This window comes from Cygnus olor, chromosome 3, assembly GCF_009769625.2.
Source record: "Cygnus olor isolate bCygOlo1 chromosome 3, bCygOlo1.pri.v2, whole genome shotgun sequence".
NCBI lineage: Eukaryota > Metazoa > Chordata > Aves > Anseriformes > Anatidae > Cygnus > Cygnus olor.
The window spans coordinates 34,894,544-34,913,008 of NC_049171.1; the positions used below are offsets into that span (position 1 = coordinate 34,894,544).

Consider the following 18,465-nt stretch of genomic DNA (forward strand, 5'->3'; position numbering starts at 1 on the left):
AAACAGTCTTGGACGTGGGTCAAAGAAAGCAGAGGGTTTTTTTTTGGATGTTTCAAACAGCTGTGGAGGGGAGGGAGAATGACACAAGAGCTACCATCCATTTGGGGTGATCCCAGTTTGAGCTGGGGGAAGATCCCAGGTTTAGAAAGCTATTTCTTTGCAGAAATTTTCTTGCATACATAAAATCTCTGGGTTTCCGCCATTCTTTTTCTCCATGAAGAAGCAAGAACTTGCAGATGTACAAACATACCAAATGTCTCTCACTTGATGAGATAGGCAGAGTTTCACAAAGCTGTGTGGAACAACAGCGACTGCCAAGATGTAGAGAACTTTGTGTCCTGAGAAGTTCAAAAGGGCCTCTTTGATGAAGACTGGGTTCTCCATAAACGTGGTGCAATCTAATCACAGGCACAGAGGGAAACTGGATTGTCCACCGACCTGTGAAGCCTGGATGAGGGTGTTCCTCAGCAAACTGTATTTCTGCCATACAGGTGCCCATGAGTCTTCCCTGGCAATAACAATCCTCTAAGAGAGGAAGAGGATGCTTAACAAGGAGTCGGGGCACCAAAACAAGTGCAAAAATAAGGACCAAAACTCACAAGAATTTATATAAAAACTTAAGTTTTGTAAAAAGGCCAGACTGCTACACAGACTAAAGCATTTTCTTGGAACACTTCCAGAGCCAGAAGAACATCATGGTTTGATAAATTAGCATGTAAGAAGAAAACCTTGTCCATAGTGCAGTTTCTTAAGAGAAAGCTTATATGAATTTTCTAATCATTTTCCTAAATAATTGAAAACTCATTTCCCTTATAGCTTTAGTTATCAGGAGACTTTAATATTAATGCACATTTTCCGACCTCAAACCCTTTACAACCATTAAACAGAATAAAAATTCCAAGTGTTAGAGTTCCACTCCTTCCCAACGTACTTGTGTATGAGGAGTTATCTGATGCCAGTGAAGGACAGCAGTTGTACATCAAGTGCTCCTGCACCCTGGTCTCCACGTTAAGGCTTTGGTTGGGTAAAATTATGCAGTGCAGTGAAAGTTGCTGGCATGATCACAAGATAAAAAAACACCTCTGAGTAATTTTGTTCTGTAAGTGCCATTAACATAAAACCTTGGCGAATGGGAAGTTTCTGACAGCTGTATTCCCATTTTTAGCCGTTCATGGCAGCTTGCCCCAATCCCCTTCATAATAATGAGAATTGAAATTTTGAATTAGGGTTTATAATACGGGGAAAAAATAACCCCACCAGATTCCCCTACTGTGAGATGTAAATCAAGTAATCCTTTCTAGAGTTTTAGCCATATTCTAAACTAGCTTTACATTTTAAGTCATAGTCTTTATTATTTCAAACATCCTTGTTCAAACACAAAATCAGAGACCTGAAACAAATTGCATGTTAACAGATAAGGCTGCATGGCACCTTGAATGCTAATATTTACTTTGAACTTGGTATCTTCAGGTTTCAAACATGCCTCTGCAGAAATGTGACGCTGATTGAATTGATTACCTGCCTCGGCTTTTGTTTCCTCTTTCTCTCTCTCTTTTTTTCATTGATGTACCTAAAAGATAAGTACATCAGATAGGACCAAGTTTAGGTAAAACCTCCCCATTTCTGAAAGGAGAAAAAGAAGCATGAAGGAAATTTGCACGCTTGTTATCAGATTAGAAACAGCACTCCAGAATTCTCTATCCTGTCTTCCCTTCAGCTAACACAAAGATTTCAAAGCATGAGAGAGGATTCATAAACCCATACTACACTCCTGTCAAAATAAATTAAGCCTGTTGTGCAGAGATCTGGCATGCAAGGTTCCTCAGAACTAGAAAAACAGCCTGAGTGTTTGGGCTTTGAGCTTCCTGTCCACATTAGCAAAACCCATAAAAATTACATTCTGCGTGGTAATTTTATGAACAATGAGTCAACTATAAGCTGTTTAAATTCCAGTCACCTTCTACATTGCTTGCTGTATTTAGTTTTCTGGCACTTGCTTTATTTCCACATATGCTTCAAATAGAAACATTGATCAATTTTTATAGCCATTACACTTTGCTTATTTGTCTTTGGGAAAAAATGACAAACACGCTCTTTTGTAAAGTGCATATTGATTGCCAGGGCAGGAAAAAACAAGAGTTTTCATACAAGAACTTTTCGCTTTGAAAACAAAATGGCCACCTTCAATGCTAGTACTTAATTTCCTTCATTTAAAGAGCATTACGATCCAACAGGAGTAAATGGTTTTAATGAGGTAATGAAGTCTTAGTACTGGGGAAGTCAGCATATTCTAGCTGCCAGACTCCACCATTTCACAATGTCTGCTAATCCTAAACAAAATCTCGATTCCTACTTGAAGTAGAGTAACTACAGTAGCTTTCAAAAAGTCACCTGTCAGACACGAGGACAGAGAACTAGGATATCATGGTATTTTAAAGTTTCTGTACAAAGTTATGCACTAAAAAGACCTTTTGAAAAGAAAGACCATAAACTTCCTACAAAATTATCCCGTGTTCATACCCTAGAAGAACCAACCAATCAAAGTCATTAACTACTCAGATACATGAATGGTAACAAAACTAAAACCAGGCCCAACACTAAAATCCTGGACCCAGGGTAGCTTGGTTTTGGAAAAGCACACCACTACTTGAACATAGTAATACTGGAGATGTGTATAAAATAGAAACACCACCTCCAGTACTCCATGTACATGTGAAAGGAAAAACACATTGCATTTTCATAATTCTAGAATTCATTCTCTCAAAGCAGAGCATGTCAATGACTACAACTCGCACAGGTACTTGAGGGAACAGAGAAGTTTTTCTAAACAATGCTAAAACAACTCTTCCTTTTGCCATAGATTCCATCACAGCCAAGTCTGATGTGCACAGGTCTTACAGGGATCCCAGTTGCTACGCCACGACCGTCCGGTCCCGCTGCTCAGCGGCACACGTACCTGCATCTGCTAGGCTAGAAAGGGTTTCTTCTACCACTGTCTTGGGATTTCAGATAAGGTAATAAGGAGGAAAAGATCATCTGCTAAGCCAAGTAACAGCTGACATTAAACAGAACCCACACGGTGCAGTATTTGAGATACCAAACATTTCTTTTGTATACCTATTCAGCAGAAACAAGGCGGATATAAACAAGCAAAACCCTGTTACTTTCCGAAGACATCCTTTATTGAGCTTTCTGTGCACCACCCATTCAGGGCAACCAGGCTGCAGCCCTGAACTCTGTGTGCGGGGAGGCAGGGACCTTCTCTCTGCCTGGCTGGTTTAGCTTCTTCTAGAGTTGTCGAGAAGCAGATTTCCACCCATACTGGAGGTAGCTCTGGTACAAACAGCTGTCACCTGAGCAGGGATGGCTTCCTGCAGGATGAGGGCTACCCTGCTGCACATGCGAAAATGAGCTAAGAGGACCGGGCAACATTGTGTCTTCAGTGCCAGATGCTACTGCCTTTATATTGCCTCCAGATCTGTGTTTTTTCAGTAAAAAAAACAGACAAAACAGCAAATTTTGATCTCTATCACAGATTTCTTTGGCTGCAATTCTGTCTCTTGCCACATAATGCACTAGGCAATACCAGATTCCAGAAGGAATCAAAATGAGCTGATTTTAGGCTGTTTTGAAGAACACATACAATTGTCCCCAAACACAGTAAATCACTAGATAGAAACAAACACTGTTGGACAACTTAGAAAAACATGTTTTCTATTTATTTAAAAATAAGTTTGTAGTTACTACATTGCAGTGACAGTAATTCTTACACATACATTCTAGTTTGTATAAAAGGATTCAAAGTATTATGCATCAAAACTAACATAGAAAGTGTCCACATAACAGTAAAGAAATTTCCAATCCTTATGTACAAAAAGAAAGGGCACTGTTATCCTGGTGAGATACTTCAGGTTATAACATGATAATCCAGATTTCTGGAAGGAGGAAAAAAAAAAAACTCAATAAAGCTAAAGAATTATAGTTTTCAAAACTGTTACTCATTACATACAACAGATTTGTGTTTTACATAATTCTGTACAAAATAAGTGTAATTTTTTTAGTCTGAAAATGTGTCAGTTTCAAAGTTAACCTTTCAAGGTCATTTCCGTAAGGTTGAGCTCCGTTCTATACATATTTAAGGATTATGACAGAATTTAATATACGCATGATCATTATCCAGTTGTCCGCCACAGTTCTGCAGTTTTAGTATGGTCCAAAAATGTAACTTCTGTATGGTCTCAGTCTATCAGCAAACCAACAAACGCAGTTGTAAGCACAAAATAGTACATGTACATCATACAGGCATGTGCACACACTAGGTGCTTCTATTTCTTCCTACTCCTAATTTTTATGACCTTGTTCTTTGTTCTTCCAGGGTAGAAACTGATAGCATAACACTACCTTCCCTCCTAAAATGTATTATTTGCAGTATTTGAAGTGAATTTCCTGATGTATTTATCTGCATTAAAAAAGGATCCAAATGCCTACTTGCCTCACTATCTAACCCCTAAAAGCTAAATTTATTCACCTTTATTTTATTGCAGCATATAAGGTTTCTCTCTAGAATGCCCTACGGCCATTACAGTTGGGGGAGGGAGTGCTAATCTCATTTTTCTGCAATTTAAGATGCCTTTCAACCTAGCTTTCCTGGAGTGTTTCCTTCTCTAACACGTTGTAAAATGACATGGCCAATTCCCACATTAAAATTAGCACAAACGCAAGAGCACCTAGGGGTTAGCTCCAGTTTAAAGGCTACCTGTTATTTCCCCCAGACATAGTAGCAAGTGTACAAGCTGTATTCCTGATTCAAAAATAGTTAAATACAGACGCCGTCATTACCAGATTTGTTATTGGAAACACACTGTCAGCTTTGGCCAATTTTACAAAATGTAGTACAGTTTATTCTGCATATGAACAAGCACTTATTTACAATAATTTACAGCAGAAAACTAACAGCCCTTTTATCAGTTGAGTATCCAAGTCCCCTTGGAAACCAATCTGTTACAAGAACTTCAGGGAAAAAAGAAGCTACGTAGTAATTAGTAAACAGAAAATGAGCTTTTGCTGTTTCTAGGTGAGGTCTGAAAGCCCTACCTTCTGCTTCACAGCGTTGTTGCAGAGATGCATTAAAAGTCTTTATAATAAACACTCAACAGTGTTATAAAAAAAATGAAAAATAATGTGGACAAAATGCACTACTTTAGTCAGATAAGGACTCAGGACACAATGCAATTGTTGTGATATGGCTGTATCTTGATTGACCAGCAGTATGTTAAAATTACCTCAGCAAGATTCGTATGCTTCAAATTAAATGCAAATGTCAATGAAAGTGAGCTTGAAATCATCTAACCTCCAACCTACTATTTAAGTACAGGGTGAAATGGTCTCCAGTTAAGCCTATTGCTTTTGTAGAACCAGCCAACCATTTAACATGTCCCTAAATTCAAATTAATACACTAAAGCATTTACTTGTGGTCCTTGGTCCAACTAAGGTGGGCAAAAGATTTACCAAGGTGGTGCAAAAATTGTAACAAGCTTGACATTACCGAATAGACAGACTGTTTGCTTATGTTGTATGTAATTTTTTTTGGTAAGGCAAAAGAATCAGAATTGGTACTTGAAAAATATTTGTACAGCAATACAGTGAATAACTTGTCTCTACACTACAATTTATTTTTTATCGATATTAGTATGTCCTACGTGCTGAATCAGGGTCCTTTATCAATTAATAGTTTTACAAATATTAAGCCATAGTAATATTTAACTCAACCAACTCAATCTTACAAGTCTAACAACAAACTGATCACATGTACAAACTGGACACTGTACAAATAAACATATGTAAATATATATCACAGCAGTCTAATCACTGGAGGAAGACTTTTCTCTGTAAGGTTGTATCACTGGTCATTGTGAGTGACAATGAACTCTAGTTCAATTGACAATAATGATCAATATAGTGGTGAAATTTTAAGTTCATTTCCTGGATAACACATTAACAACAGAAACAAAACGGCTGAAGAGCTGTTAAATATGTAGGCACAAGTACAATGATTTCTGTTAAACATTTAAAGCACACTGGTATCACAGAAACACAAGTTACTTCCTCGTCTATAGGTAGAGAACAGGCTGCTATTGAGATACCACTCAGTGGTAAATACCAACTTTAACGTTTCCCAGTATACAGCAGAATTATCGGAACAGTATCCTCATATTTATGTCAAATATAAATGAATTTAATGAATAAAACTGTATTAATCGCTGCCAGATCTGTAAGATCATTTGACGTTTGTATACGACTATGAACCTGTGTAATATTTACAATGGGTATGAGAAACAAGCATGTAAGATTTTGATACTCCATTTTGTGAATTAGCTGTTAGGTACTTGAGATGGCATTACATAACATGCACATAGCTACAGTTCTTAAATTATTTCAGAACACTGACCAATAGTTTATTGCTCACATTTAAAAACTTAAAACTTTGTAATCAAAAGCTCCTGTGTCCATACAGTATGTCACAACCTCGAATAATACATTTTTTCCCAACCAAAATGCACAGTCTGATGGTGACTAAAGTCTCATAAATAAAGTTTGCAATCTAGTGAAACTAAATTACAAAAATAAAACTTTTAAATAAATCTGGTATTAACTTCTAATTTTATTTTTTTTTTAGTGTCGCTTTTATTAAAAACTATCTAAATGATGCACAATTTATTTTAAAAGGAAAACCATTAATGTATCTAATATGAATTAAAAAAATACTGGCTAAAGTCACCGGTATTACTGGGTGGGAAGCAGTAGCCACGTTCTGCAGGTAAGGCCTTCTATTCTTGTAAAATTAAGATGTATAATTTTCTACCTAGTGTTAAGGGAACGCGTATTATTTCAGTCTCCAAAACTTACATACAAGGTATTTTCGATATATAAATATATACATAAACATGCCATATAAAACATTATTACAAAGGGAGTAAATACAAGTTGGATTTTAGATATAATCTATTTCATATATTACAATGCAGATAACATCAGGAAATTACACATTTTCAAATGATTGCCTTCATCAGTGAGAACTGACAAAATTAACAGGTAGAATCAATTAGCTTTGACTTATGAAGCTGTATTGCAACTGTATAACCATAGCTTTTTATCTTACCACGTGATCAGTGATTCTATTTTAATTGAATAAAGACATACTTGTTTAAAAAAAATAAATAAATATACCCACAAATGAAATGCAAACTGATCCCTGTTCCCCAAATTCACAACCAAAACAATTCAAAGAGGATCTGGAAAATATTTTAGTCATTTTTTGTAACAAAATCCATAGTGAACTACATAAAACTGAGTACGGTGGATACCAGTTTGCCATCCACAATAGCATATTTCTGTTCCTCTTGGTGCCAAATATCAGTGTTCTTTGCTCAAATATTTTATTTTGTAACAGAAAATAAAGGGTGAAGAATTCAGCCCCAAATAAGTATACAGAATCTGTGCAAATTTAAGGTCTTAATTCTGTATGCCCTCCCAGATATTGCAGATGTTGTTTGTTAAGAAAAAAAAAAGGAAAAAGAAGAAAAAAAGAATCATTGTAAAGTAAGGGTGTACAGAATTGAGGTTTCATTTCAGGTTTATTTCTTCAGCTAAGTTAGGGTCACACAAAAATCTGTAACACTACCCAAAGTTCCAAAATAATGTATAAGCAGAAAATTTTGGTTACATTTTTGTACCATACCAGATTTCAGAAAATATGATTACTTCCGTATTTTTTCCTTAAAACTGGACAATATTTTTTTTTGAAGTGATAGAAAATGGTATTAAAGTTTGTTTGTAAAGGTATAAAATAACTAAATGTACCATAAACAAATAAATAACTGCTTTTCTTTTCCATAGCAGTACATATAACAATACATTCCCCTAAGTCATATAGTTATCATTTACAATAGACAACTTAATTTCACTAAGGATGCAAGAAATAATAGAATACAAGGCACAATCATTAAATGGAATTTTTCTTTAGGGTGAATATTGACTTATGTCAGCGTGATATACCATAAAAAGTGCAGAAAAACGCAATGTGCAATGAGACCACTGTATAAAACATGATTGCATAAAAAGTGATTTGGCCTTTTTAACCTTAATAATTGAAAATAACCAATCTTCCCCTTAAAATTAAACTATAAAGTATGACATTTTAAAATTTATTTTCAATTCTAGTGCTATCTAAAAAATCCTGAAAAAAATTTATTTACCTGGGAAATATTTTATACGTGTTTATGTATATATTAATATATACACATACACTCTTCTTTGTAGGTCATTTTAGCCTTTTAAGCATGTCTAAAGTTGTAGAAACAACAATCAATCTGGATCAGAAAGTAAACATCATAATTCCATACCTGTCCTGTAATTTCCTTGAATCCTTTAACCAATTATACATTTTGTCTAAAACATCTCTGTCAAAGGACCCCACCAGTGCATTATTTTCTACCAAAAGTACCAAAAAGGATACATTTCAGAACAATGTTAACAACGTACTATTTAAAACAATACACAGCTTTTATCACTGCAAATTGTATGCTGTACTGACACTCAAAAAGAAAAAAAGGCTTTCCACTGCACTGATTCTCAGTCTTTGGCACAATAAACAGAGATTTAGTGATTGATACAAGAATCAAGGTCTGAAAAATTAGACATTAGTCAAACTTTTTCCAATGTGGATATATATATATTTGTGATTACATTTTTGCTATGTTTGGCAGAACTTGGATAAACCAACAGCCTGCTAGGCTTCTTTTGCAGTTGAATGTTCCGTCACTACTGAAATTAAGCATTTTCAGATTAGCAAAGTTTGGTATTCTTGTATTTGTATTTAATAGAAATGTAAGTAAATTTACTGCCACTTTTTGCCAAAATCTGCCTTCCTAAGCGACTTGACTTTACAATCAAAGTGTACCTTGCTTGGTCAAAAATAGACTTCTGTTTTCAGTTTGTGGCATTAAAAGTTCTGTCACCTTTATAATTACGTAGAGACACTACGCACTACTTGAGTAGAGTAGCTCTCAATTCTGTAAGTCAGTCAGAAATTGCTTCAATTATTCTCAACTATGAACAAAATGACTGTTGAAATGCATAACCTATTTGGAGGGCAATAAATAGCAAAAGTTTAAAATATATATTTCTTTCAAAGAATGTTCGTTCAGTTTATTTTTTGCTAAATTTTTCTCCCAAATCAGAACATATTCTTCTAACCCATAATAGCAGCAGGGAAGCAGAAGTCTGTTCTGCTGTTCCTTAACTGTACCTGCTTCATAGCATTCTGAAGTAAAACCCTTGGTAAAAGTTACCAACCGATTAAATTAGCTTTTGCTTTTTCAGTCAACTTTCGGACTCTGCCTCTGCTAGATGTTCCAAAAGTTAAGGAGGTGTCTTCAAACAATAGCTGCCTTTGCTCTTCCTCAGAGTCATCTTCATTGTAAAAGGCTGTCCTCCTACCCTGGTTTCTAGTTCTCATGTGAGGTTCAGAATCTTTAAGCTCCTCAGACCCTTCTTCCATAGGCTCATCTATCTTTTTCCTCCTGCTTCTTGTTTGCATTTTAACGTTTGCAGGAACTAAAAGGTCCGAGCCTGGCTGATGCGTCTTTATCTTTCTTTTTGGCTTTCTACCCCCACGGCCTTTTTTTTGTAACAAGTCTTCCTTCATATTATTTTCAGAAAGAGAATTGCAAGCAGTAGAAGCAGAGGCTTCTTCTGGTATATCCCTTGTGGTCTGGACTGTATTCTGCTCTGCAACCTTCTGCTGTTCAATAATTTGTAGCTTTTTTGGTTTTCTGCCTCTTTTCTTGTGCACCACTTCGCAGCTACTGTTATTAGTCTCCACCTTCGGTTTCCGTCCAGGACCTCTTTTAACTGGAGGTTTTGAAGGCTGCCCTCCATGTCCGTTTACCTGAACGCTTCCTGATGCCAAAGCGTTGTTCTTGCATTCCGCTGTAAGAAAAATGAGAGCACGGATCATGCAAAAGATTTGCATTTATATTCATTTTCACACTGTCCTAACAAAACTCTTCGTAAAATATCTGAATGGATTCAAAGTGATTATCAATCTGTCCAAACCCAAGAGACAGACACAAAGTAGAACTTAGTTTCATGTCAGTACACAATGACGATTAACTGTCTCAAGGTAGCTTGAGACAAAGAAAAAAAAAAAAAAGCCAGAACAGAGAACAGGTAAGGTATTTTTCTTGGCTGATGCAACACAAGTGGCCAAAAACTCATACTTGGTATCTGCAACAGCAGTTTCTCAAGAAGCACTGCCATAAGGATTAGCAACGCTTCGCAGTAAGTCAGCTCTGGATAAACAAAAAACCTTCTTTCAGCCCAAGGTAGCATCCTTTACAATGAGTTCATTAGACCAGGGTTATTTCAAAAATAAGTGAGGACAAGTGTAAAAATTTGGGAGACTTCAAAAAAGAACATACACAATCCGCACAAATTTCTTACATGATAAGACAAATGTCAGAAGGCATTTGCCTGGAGAATTGTACAAGCTATGAGGTTTTCTTAGCTGAGTGTTACTGAACTTTCTCAGTGGGGTATGTCACAGGACCTCTTATGGAGGTGTTCTGGTAACATCGCCCTTGCGTAAATAAAATATGACCAAGAATAGACCAATACAACGAAAAATATGACCAATCATAGCCAGCAATGTGCTGCAACCACTTCTTTGAGTGAGTGTCCATGCACACTGTGGTCCTGCTGTGACTAAGCGTGCCCCATAAGTCTACTAACAGCACAAGGCTCCACTTTCATGAGTGGTCATGCATGAGAGAGGATCAGGTAAACAAAATCCATCTATCTGTGACATTACCGATCCTCCGGTCACAGGATGGGTACATATTCTGCCATGCCATACAGTAACAACTGAGACCTTTGTGAGAAAGCTGGCAAGGAATGGACAGACGATTTAACCGATCAGACCACAAGTTGCGTGTTCAGAAGCATGGAAGGGTAAGAAAGAAGAAATAATCCTCAGGGATAAGAGGGCTACAGGCAGTAACAAGATTAATTAGGTGGGGCCCAATTTGCAGACTACCATTTCTCCATCTCCAGAAAATAAAAATACTCAAGAGGATCTAGCTCTTCATAACAACTTTGTAATACTTCAAAGCTCCTTCATAAGCAGGAGAGCTTTTATGTCTGGGAGATCTAATTTCAGTCTCCACAGAAACCTTGTGTTTGAACATATTCAGACATCAAAAGACAAGCGAGTTCAGTCAGAAGATTACATGAAACTGAGTCCGATGAACCCATACAAATATGTTCAGCAGAAAGAGTAAACACTACACAGTTCTATCTTGCTGTGACAAAAAATGAAGGAAAAAATGCAGCTGGAATGCTCCCATATTTATGCTCACGGTTGTGGGGAGTGACATCACACTCAGTGTTAATGAGCCAAATATAACCTAAACAAACAAATGCAGGTAAAACCCACAGGGTTTCAAGTGTGACCCTGCAAAAGTCTGCTTTGGGGTTTTAGAACTCATAAGCTAGTTGTAATACATTGAAAGTATTACCTTTGCAGTAATTTAAAAGAAGGTAAAGATAATTTAGCATATCAAAATTGGCTAGACAGCACTTATCACACCGTGTAAATCATGTTGAGAATAGTCAAAACCATCGACTACTTGGCTAATTATCAAGAAGGACACTAACCGTCACGGAATTATTCCATTAGACTTCCTTATTCTGCTAAATCACGGTACATACTAAATGTTCCACCCCCAAAATATCAAGTCTAAGGTGCCACAAGAGCTACTACGTCAACACCAAGGTGTGTGTGGGGTAAATATTACAAAAAAACTCCATACCTTGACCTTGTTGATTAACAGTGGAGGATTTTACTTTGCGTTTGATTTGCTTCTCTTTCTCAGGATTTTCTTTTGTGGAATTATTCCTAGTGTTATGACTGTTATCAGATTGGCTAGGGATTGGTAAAATATTCTGATTCTTGGAATGTTTGGTTGAATTCTCCAGTACTAGAAGAAAAGAAAAAAAGAAAACTTATGTATTTTTAGAAGTACTTTATACCATGTCCAATCTTATCTGGCTAAAAAGAAAGTCACTCATGTTCTTCTACAAGCAAGCAACTTGAATCAGTGATCTGGAAGTAAAAGTTTCCTGCATTAAATAACATAGCTTAACCTTTCTTCTGACAAACCTCAAGGCCGAGCAGCCTGAAAACAGCACCCAGTCTTAACTGAGACAAATACATTTGATTTTTAAAAAAGTACAGCTTATATTTAAAAACATTGTTTGTGAAGGAGAAAGGAAAAAAAAAGCAAAAACTGGAGAAACAAATAACCCCCAAAATCAACTTACCTGACTTTCCTGTCCCTGCAGTAGTATTAGGTTTTGTAATTAAAGGCTTTATCATTAAAGGCTTTCCCCCTGAAGAAGTAGATGGTTGCTCTGTAGCAGCTGCATCTGTTATACCCCTATTGCTTCTAGTCCGCACAAGAGAAGAGGTTTCAGCTGCTTTTCCATTCATCTGAGGTGGAGCATGTCTCAGTGCTGTTGATCGTGCAGGTGCAGAAGATGAAGAGGAGGCAGAAGTTTCTGCCTTCAGTTGAGGTTTTATTAATCTCCTCTTCCTTTCAGGGCTGCAAAAGGAGCAACGATTTGAAACCTGGATGACCGCTTTCATATTTTACAGGAATAAATAAAATTTAGTGCTAGTGTCTGAGACTGTGGAAGAAAAATGATCATCTCTGTATGAAGCAAGTTAAAAATATGACATTTTTTGTTGAAATTCATGCGATTGTGAGCCTCTGAAAAGTGAATCTTCAGTGAAGGGTCATAAAAAATGCTATATTTATATGACAGAGCATGATGCCATCACTATCCTAACGATGCTGATTTCCTGTACATGTTTAGCAGTTATTTGAATTTTAAGCACTTACACTAGGACAACTCTAGTGAAAGTTTAAAAATCTTCCACAGCAGAGGGACTTGCATTTCAAAGCTATCATTCTGCCATACAGGGAATAGTAAAAGGAAGTATTAAAAAAACACCGCACTAAGTTCTGCTATTTAGGAATGTCAAACTTGCACAGCATTTCATGAATACTGTAAAAAATGAATGTACCTGGATGCAACGCTACTGGAAACTGAGCTGCTTCTACTTCTTTTTTTCCTCCGTTTCTTTATCGTATTTCTTTTATGAAAACGCAGGGCAGATTTATAATCTGATAAAATAGAACTTATGTGTTCTTCAAAGAAAGCAGAAAGGCGCAAACTCATGCTGTAGATCTAAAAAAAAAAAAAAAAAAAAAAAGAAATACCAGGGAATGAGGAAGTTTTCTAGTCTTCCAAAATATCATCTGTCATCTTACTTATTTACAGTTGAGCAACAGCTAGAAAAGGATACTGGTTAATATGGAAAAGTTTTAAGGAAATTTACAGTTTCTCACAACAAATTTACACTAATCCATGCAAAGGTTTGTATTAAGTATTTTCATGGTTGGAAATGTGTACTATGACTGAAGATCATACACACAAGCAAAATGAAAAATCAGAAGTGACATGTTTCCAGCTGTCACTTTCCAACTGCCTTTCCAGAATGTGTTCCTTTCCAGCTTCTGTGGAAACAACAGAGATCCTTAGTGGAATTTACTTTGTCACTTTTTTTTTTTTTTTGAGGGTCAAGAAAACAAATCTTCTGCATTATGCTGCACCCATATATCCTATATTTGAACATCACTTTATTCCTCTTATGGATGGATTGATACTACTGGTGAGTTGGTTGCAAAAACTACAATAGATGAGTTAGAATTATGTAGACACACATTTTTATTTTTTTCCTCCAGCCTTGGATGGTTTACAGAGACAACCAGTCAAATTCAGTTCAGATCACAGCTAACTAATGGCACACAGTTGCTATTAATTCTGGAAACAGAAACTCATAAATGAACTGAGTAGATAAATTAAGAAAGGAAACCACAGTCTTGGAATATGAAACACAAAGACAATATTGTAGCAGTAGCCTACCTAAAGACACAGGGAATTATCTGAGTGCCAGCCTAAACAGTGAAAGTGACAGAAACTGAATGCGTTTCTGGAGAGGACATCCAAGGAAGTTTTGTAGGAAGATCTGTAAAAACTAGACAAAAACGTTATGCCTGATGTGTCAAGAATAAAAAGCTGATGGGTTTAGGATTACTCTTCCAGAAAAGCATCAGTGATGTAAGGTAAGATGTTAAAAATATCACTGAATGACAAGAGTCAGAATAAAAACAAGAGTCCAAATAAAAACAGCCATTCAACAATAAAGTATTGCAAGCCTATGCATGAAAGTACATAGGTTCTAAATATTACAATTCCTGACACCAGAACCTTTCTCTATTGCTTCTAAGTAAAAGAGAGAAGAGCTATAATCTTAATTCTAAACCAGTCAGTTTAGAAAAATATGAAAAAAATACCAAAATGTCATTTAAATCAAAAATGGAGCTGAGACTACAGCCAGCATTCCCCTGTCTTGCTTTTAGGAGGGAAAGAAAAAAAAAAAAAAAAAGCTAGATCTATCCCCAAATCCCCGCACTTTGATGTGATGAAAGGACAAAGGACTCGAGTTGAACAATTACTGACTGAAAAGAGATCAATCACTGATCAGTGCCACCTACTTGCTAAGGCCACCTACTAAGACATTTTGTACATGCATTTTAAGACAATGAAGTCCTGATGATTAATTTGCTGTTTAAAACAGCCAGGCATGGAAGCTAGTGAGGATTTCAGTCTAACATCTAAACCATTGTAGCAGAAGAAAAGCTACACAGTTGCTTTGGACATGCCTAAGCAGCCCTGAACAAAAGCTATGTGTGTACCTTTCACCTCTAACAGATACTGCACCTACATGTCAATGTGAGAGAAAATATTAAAAACTTTACCACTGGCAGGGCATTTCAGTATCAGCTCAGTAACAATGGCTTTGTAGGCTCGTGTTTTACATAAGATTTCTGAGAAACAGAACTGTTTAAGGGACTCTTTATGATATCAAAATATTCACTAGTGAACTACATAGAATTTCATTATTCTTTATTCTCTGTGATAATTCAGTTTTGGGCAACTTCTAAAGTGGAGGAATTTGGGAGTATGTAGGTTTGTGAATCTGCATGCACATTGAAAATCTGGTTTCTTCCCCAAAATATAATCACATTTCTACAGATCTTTCCTTCAGTGTGGCTCTCCCTCTAGATCCACCTTGAAATACTTTTGAAACACACTTGCACAATATTAGATTTCAGACATTTAAACAGCATGCACTCCTTTAAAATACAAAGTTGTAATATTTTCTCAGAAATATTCATGTCTGACAATGAGAAATAAACTTTTTTTTTAAGTAATCAATTATGTTATCTGTTTTTCTGTCCTTTTTTTTTTCCCCCAGCTATATTCTTTCATACAAAAAAATAAAGTCTTACCCTTGATCTTTTACTTGGTGTATAGGCCTTGGAATTGCTGAAAATAAGTCTCACATCTTTACATAGCTCCATTGGTGACTCATAGTTACCAGCTTCCAGTGTTTCTCTAACAGTAGCAAAATCCATAGGAGTGTCAATGATATCTCTATAATCCTGTTAAAAAACAGCAAAACAACCTATTACAATTTTTTAAGGCTTATTTTCATTTGGATGCATTTGATAAATCTATTAAAAGCAAACCGTTGTCCTTAAAAGTACATATGGAAAACCACTGAAGACATTTGCTCCTTCCTACTCACACATAACCTCACAGACATACTCAAAAGAACCGAATTTAGAAGTTAAATGACACAAGATTTAATTCATTTTGTAAAAACATTTCTGGATATACAGAGCTCAAAAATTTCTGGCTCTTAAAGGTTAAGTACTGACATACTGTCATGAAGATAACTGATATAAAAATGAGACTACAAGCACTCTGGATGGTTTAACAACTCAGTGGTAGTACTAAACCTAATACTGTTCTCACATACTAGCTTTAAAACGTGAAGCTATAATATTTGAAACTGCTGACAGTCTTGGTGCATCTCTGCTGAAACCTGAGCAGTCTCCCAGATGGAGAGCTGACAATTTAAGAAAGTAATACTGAAATAATGAAAACTCCACAGGCTTAAATACGACCTCGTTCAAATCAACCACTGAAGTTTTTTCTAGGCTGGGGAAAGAAACAGGAGAGCATCCACATAACAAGAAGCTCAAATACCCATATGACAAGAAGGTGAGGTAATCCACCAGAACACATGGAACCTGTGCAAGTACCTCTGAATGTTAAAGAGGTCTGTGACACTAGGGAACAGAGCGTTTCATGCCCAAGCCTAGTAAGGTGTTCTCTATCAGATCATCTGAGGATCTGAATTGCAAAAGGTGGCTCCTTGTAGCTAGCCACAGCATGAAGTTTAGCTTACTTCGAAAATTTTGGTGCCCAATGGTTTGCCAGAGCATCAACACAGACCTACCATCAACTTCCAAAAGATGAGCTTTTCTTTTTTCTAACTCAGACAAATAGTTTCCCCCAAGCTGATCACCTCGGAGTGGTATTTTAAAGAAAAACTTACGAAAACCTTTGCTTTGTTATTTAAGGTAAAACTAGCCTAGAAAAGAGATCCAAGGCAATAAGACTTTTTGTTAAAATATTCTGTAGTTACATCTGAACTCCAGTGAAATCACCTAGGCAGAAAGTGAAATTGGACAAACTCAATTGTTATTACAGCTAATATAATAATAAAATATCACTACAGTGCTTCAGTCGGTACTTCTTCCCCAACAGCCCCGATGATTGTGATACGAAAATTACTCGTATTTTCTACACGTCCAAAATGAAAACCAAAAATGTTCCATGACAACATTTGTCACAACAAGAAATCAAACATATTCCATTCATATATGACTATTTTTCACTCAGAAAGGGAAACAAGTGTCTTAATTGCAAATGTTGTTTACTCAACAACATAGTCATCCTTTAACATAAAACATTTTGCTACTACAGTATTTAAGAGAGTAGAGAAGTACAATTTATTTTGAAACTACTTTAAAGAGGCAATGAATATCACCATCAGGTGACAACCAAGCAATGACAGAAAAGTTCTGTGAATAACGCTGCCTGAAGTTTCAATTAAATGAGTTGAAGAAATAGTCACAATGAAAGAAGCTAACTGTATTACAATCAGTCTTCCTGTTTGAGAACACTCACCGGATATTCAAGGAGATCCACTGGTTGTCGAAATGGTTCAGAGTCTTCGCACTGAAAAATGAGATTCAACAGCTCCTGACACTGCTTCTTCCATGACTGAATGTCATACGACTGGGCTCTATTACGTAGCCTCCGCTTCGGCTGATGATCCTGAAATGACAGTATGGTCTGTTATTTATTAAATAAACTAGCTGTTTTTACAAAATCAAATGGAAAAGGTACCTGCAGGATAAATTCTAATTCATTAATTAGTAATATGCAACAGCACATACAGAAATGCTTTTATACTGCACAGCTCAGAAGAGTAACACTTCAGTCACTGTAAGTTCAAAACTTTCCAAAAGGTGATTACACAATAATAAAACGTTTTCAGATTTATATTTGTTTGTTTACAAACGCACTGTGAATTATTTACAGCACTATAAATCATTTAAAAAAAAACGGAGTATGATTTTACCTTTCTTTTTCTAGTGGAAGTTCCTGGCACATTTGTATCTTTCTCTTCTTCCTTTGAGCAAGATAATGAGTCGCATAAAAAGGTTAAAAAAATATAAGCAAAAATGAGTAGGTGAGTTCTTTTATACTTCACTTTATAATTTGAGTCTTTACAATCCTATCCCTATCTCTTTGGAAAGCATTTAATGCAACTGTCAGTTTGAGAACCTCTCAGAAGTCTAAAGAATCTCCAATAAACAGTTAACGCTCTCTGCAGTACAGAAGGAGAGGAGGCTGGATTTTTACCAGTTTCCAAGCTAACAAGAAGAAACATCCAGTTGTCAGTACACTGTACTTTGTTACAGTGACTGAATACCATACTTTTACATCAAGTGGGAAAGAGGCATCAGTCCCATTTCTCAGGTCTAGCAATGCCTTTGTCTAAGACATAACCACTTACCTCATCAGAGTCAGACAACACTTTCTTCTTCATTGAATTGTATAATGGAATGATGTCATAGCAAGTCTGGTCTCTGTGCAAGAAGAAATACACACTAACATTTATTTTCTGTCTTAACCTATGGAATCAACTGTATTTTGCACAGAGTAAGGAAAATATTTATGAATTCATTCCTCCCCAAAATGATAAATTGTTTGGTGTCAAAAGAATACTAAGAGGTCCACAGTACTAGGAAAAGCTAATCTACTGTTCAAAAAGCTGTAAAATATTTTTTGTATTCCATAAAATATACAACATTTAACAGTGACATTTCAAAATAAAAAACCATAATCCCTTACCA

General features: G+C 36.1%; 1 protein-coding gene across 5 annotated transcripts in view; it reads right to left on the reverse strand.

The window, feature by feature from the left end:
* Positions 1 to 3,701: 3,701 nt before the first annotated feature.
* The window catches only part of LOC121066996 (pleckstrin homology domain interacting protein), a 115,501-nt gene continuing 100,737 nt past the window's right edge, over positions 3,702 to 18,465 (reverse strand). For all 5 annotated transcript variants that reach the window (XM_040550890.1, XM_040550887.1, XM_040550889.1 and 2 more), the window contains 8 exons: positions 18,126 to 18,198; positions 17,688 to 17,738; positions 17,231 to 17,380; positions 15,481 to 15,633; positions 13,149 to 13,312; positions 12,383 to 12,663; positions 11,872 to 12,039; positions 3,702 to 9,991 (listed from right to left, as the gene is read on the reverse strand). In XM_040550890.1, the coding sequence (XP_040406824.1) occupies positions 9,348 to 9,991; positions 11,872 to 12,039; positions 12,383 to 12,663; positions 13,149 to 13,312; positions 15,481 to 15,633; positions 17,231 to 17,380; positions 17,688 to 17,738; positions 18,126 to 18,198 (1,684 nt within the window). In that variant the 3' untranslated portion in view covers positions 3,702 to 9,347. The remainder of the gene's footprint in view (positions 9,992 to 11,871; positions 12,040 to 12,382; positions 12,664 to 13,148; positions 13,313 to 15,480; positions 15,634 to 17,230; positions 17,381 to 17,687; positions 17,739 to 18,125; positions 18,199 to 18,465) is intronic.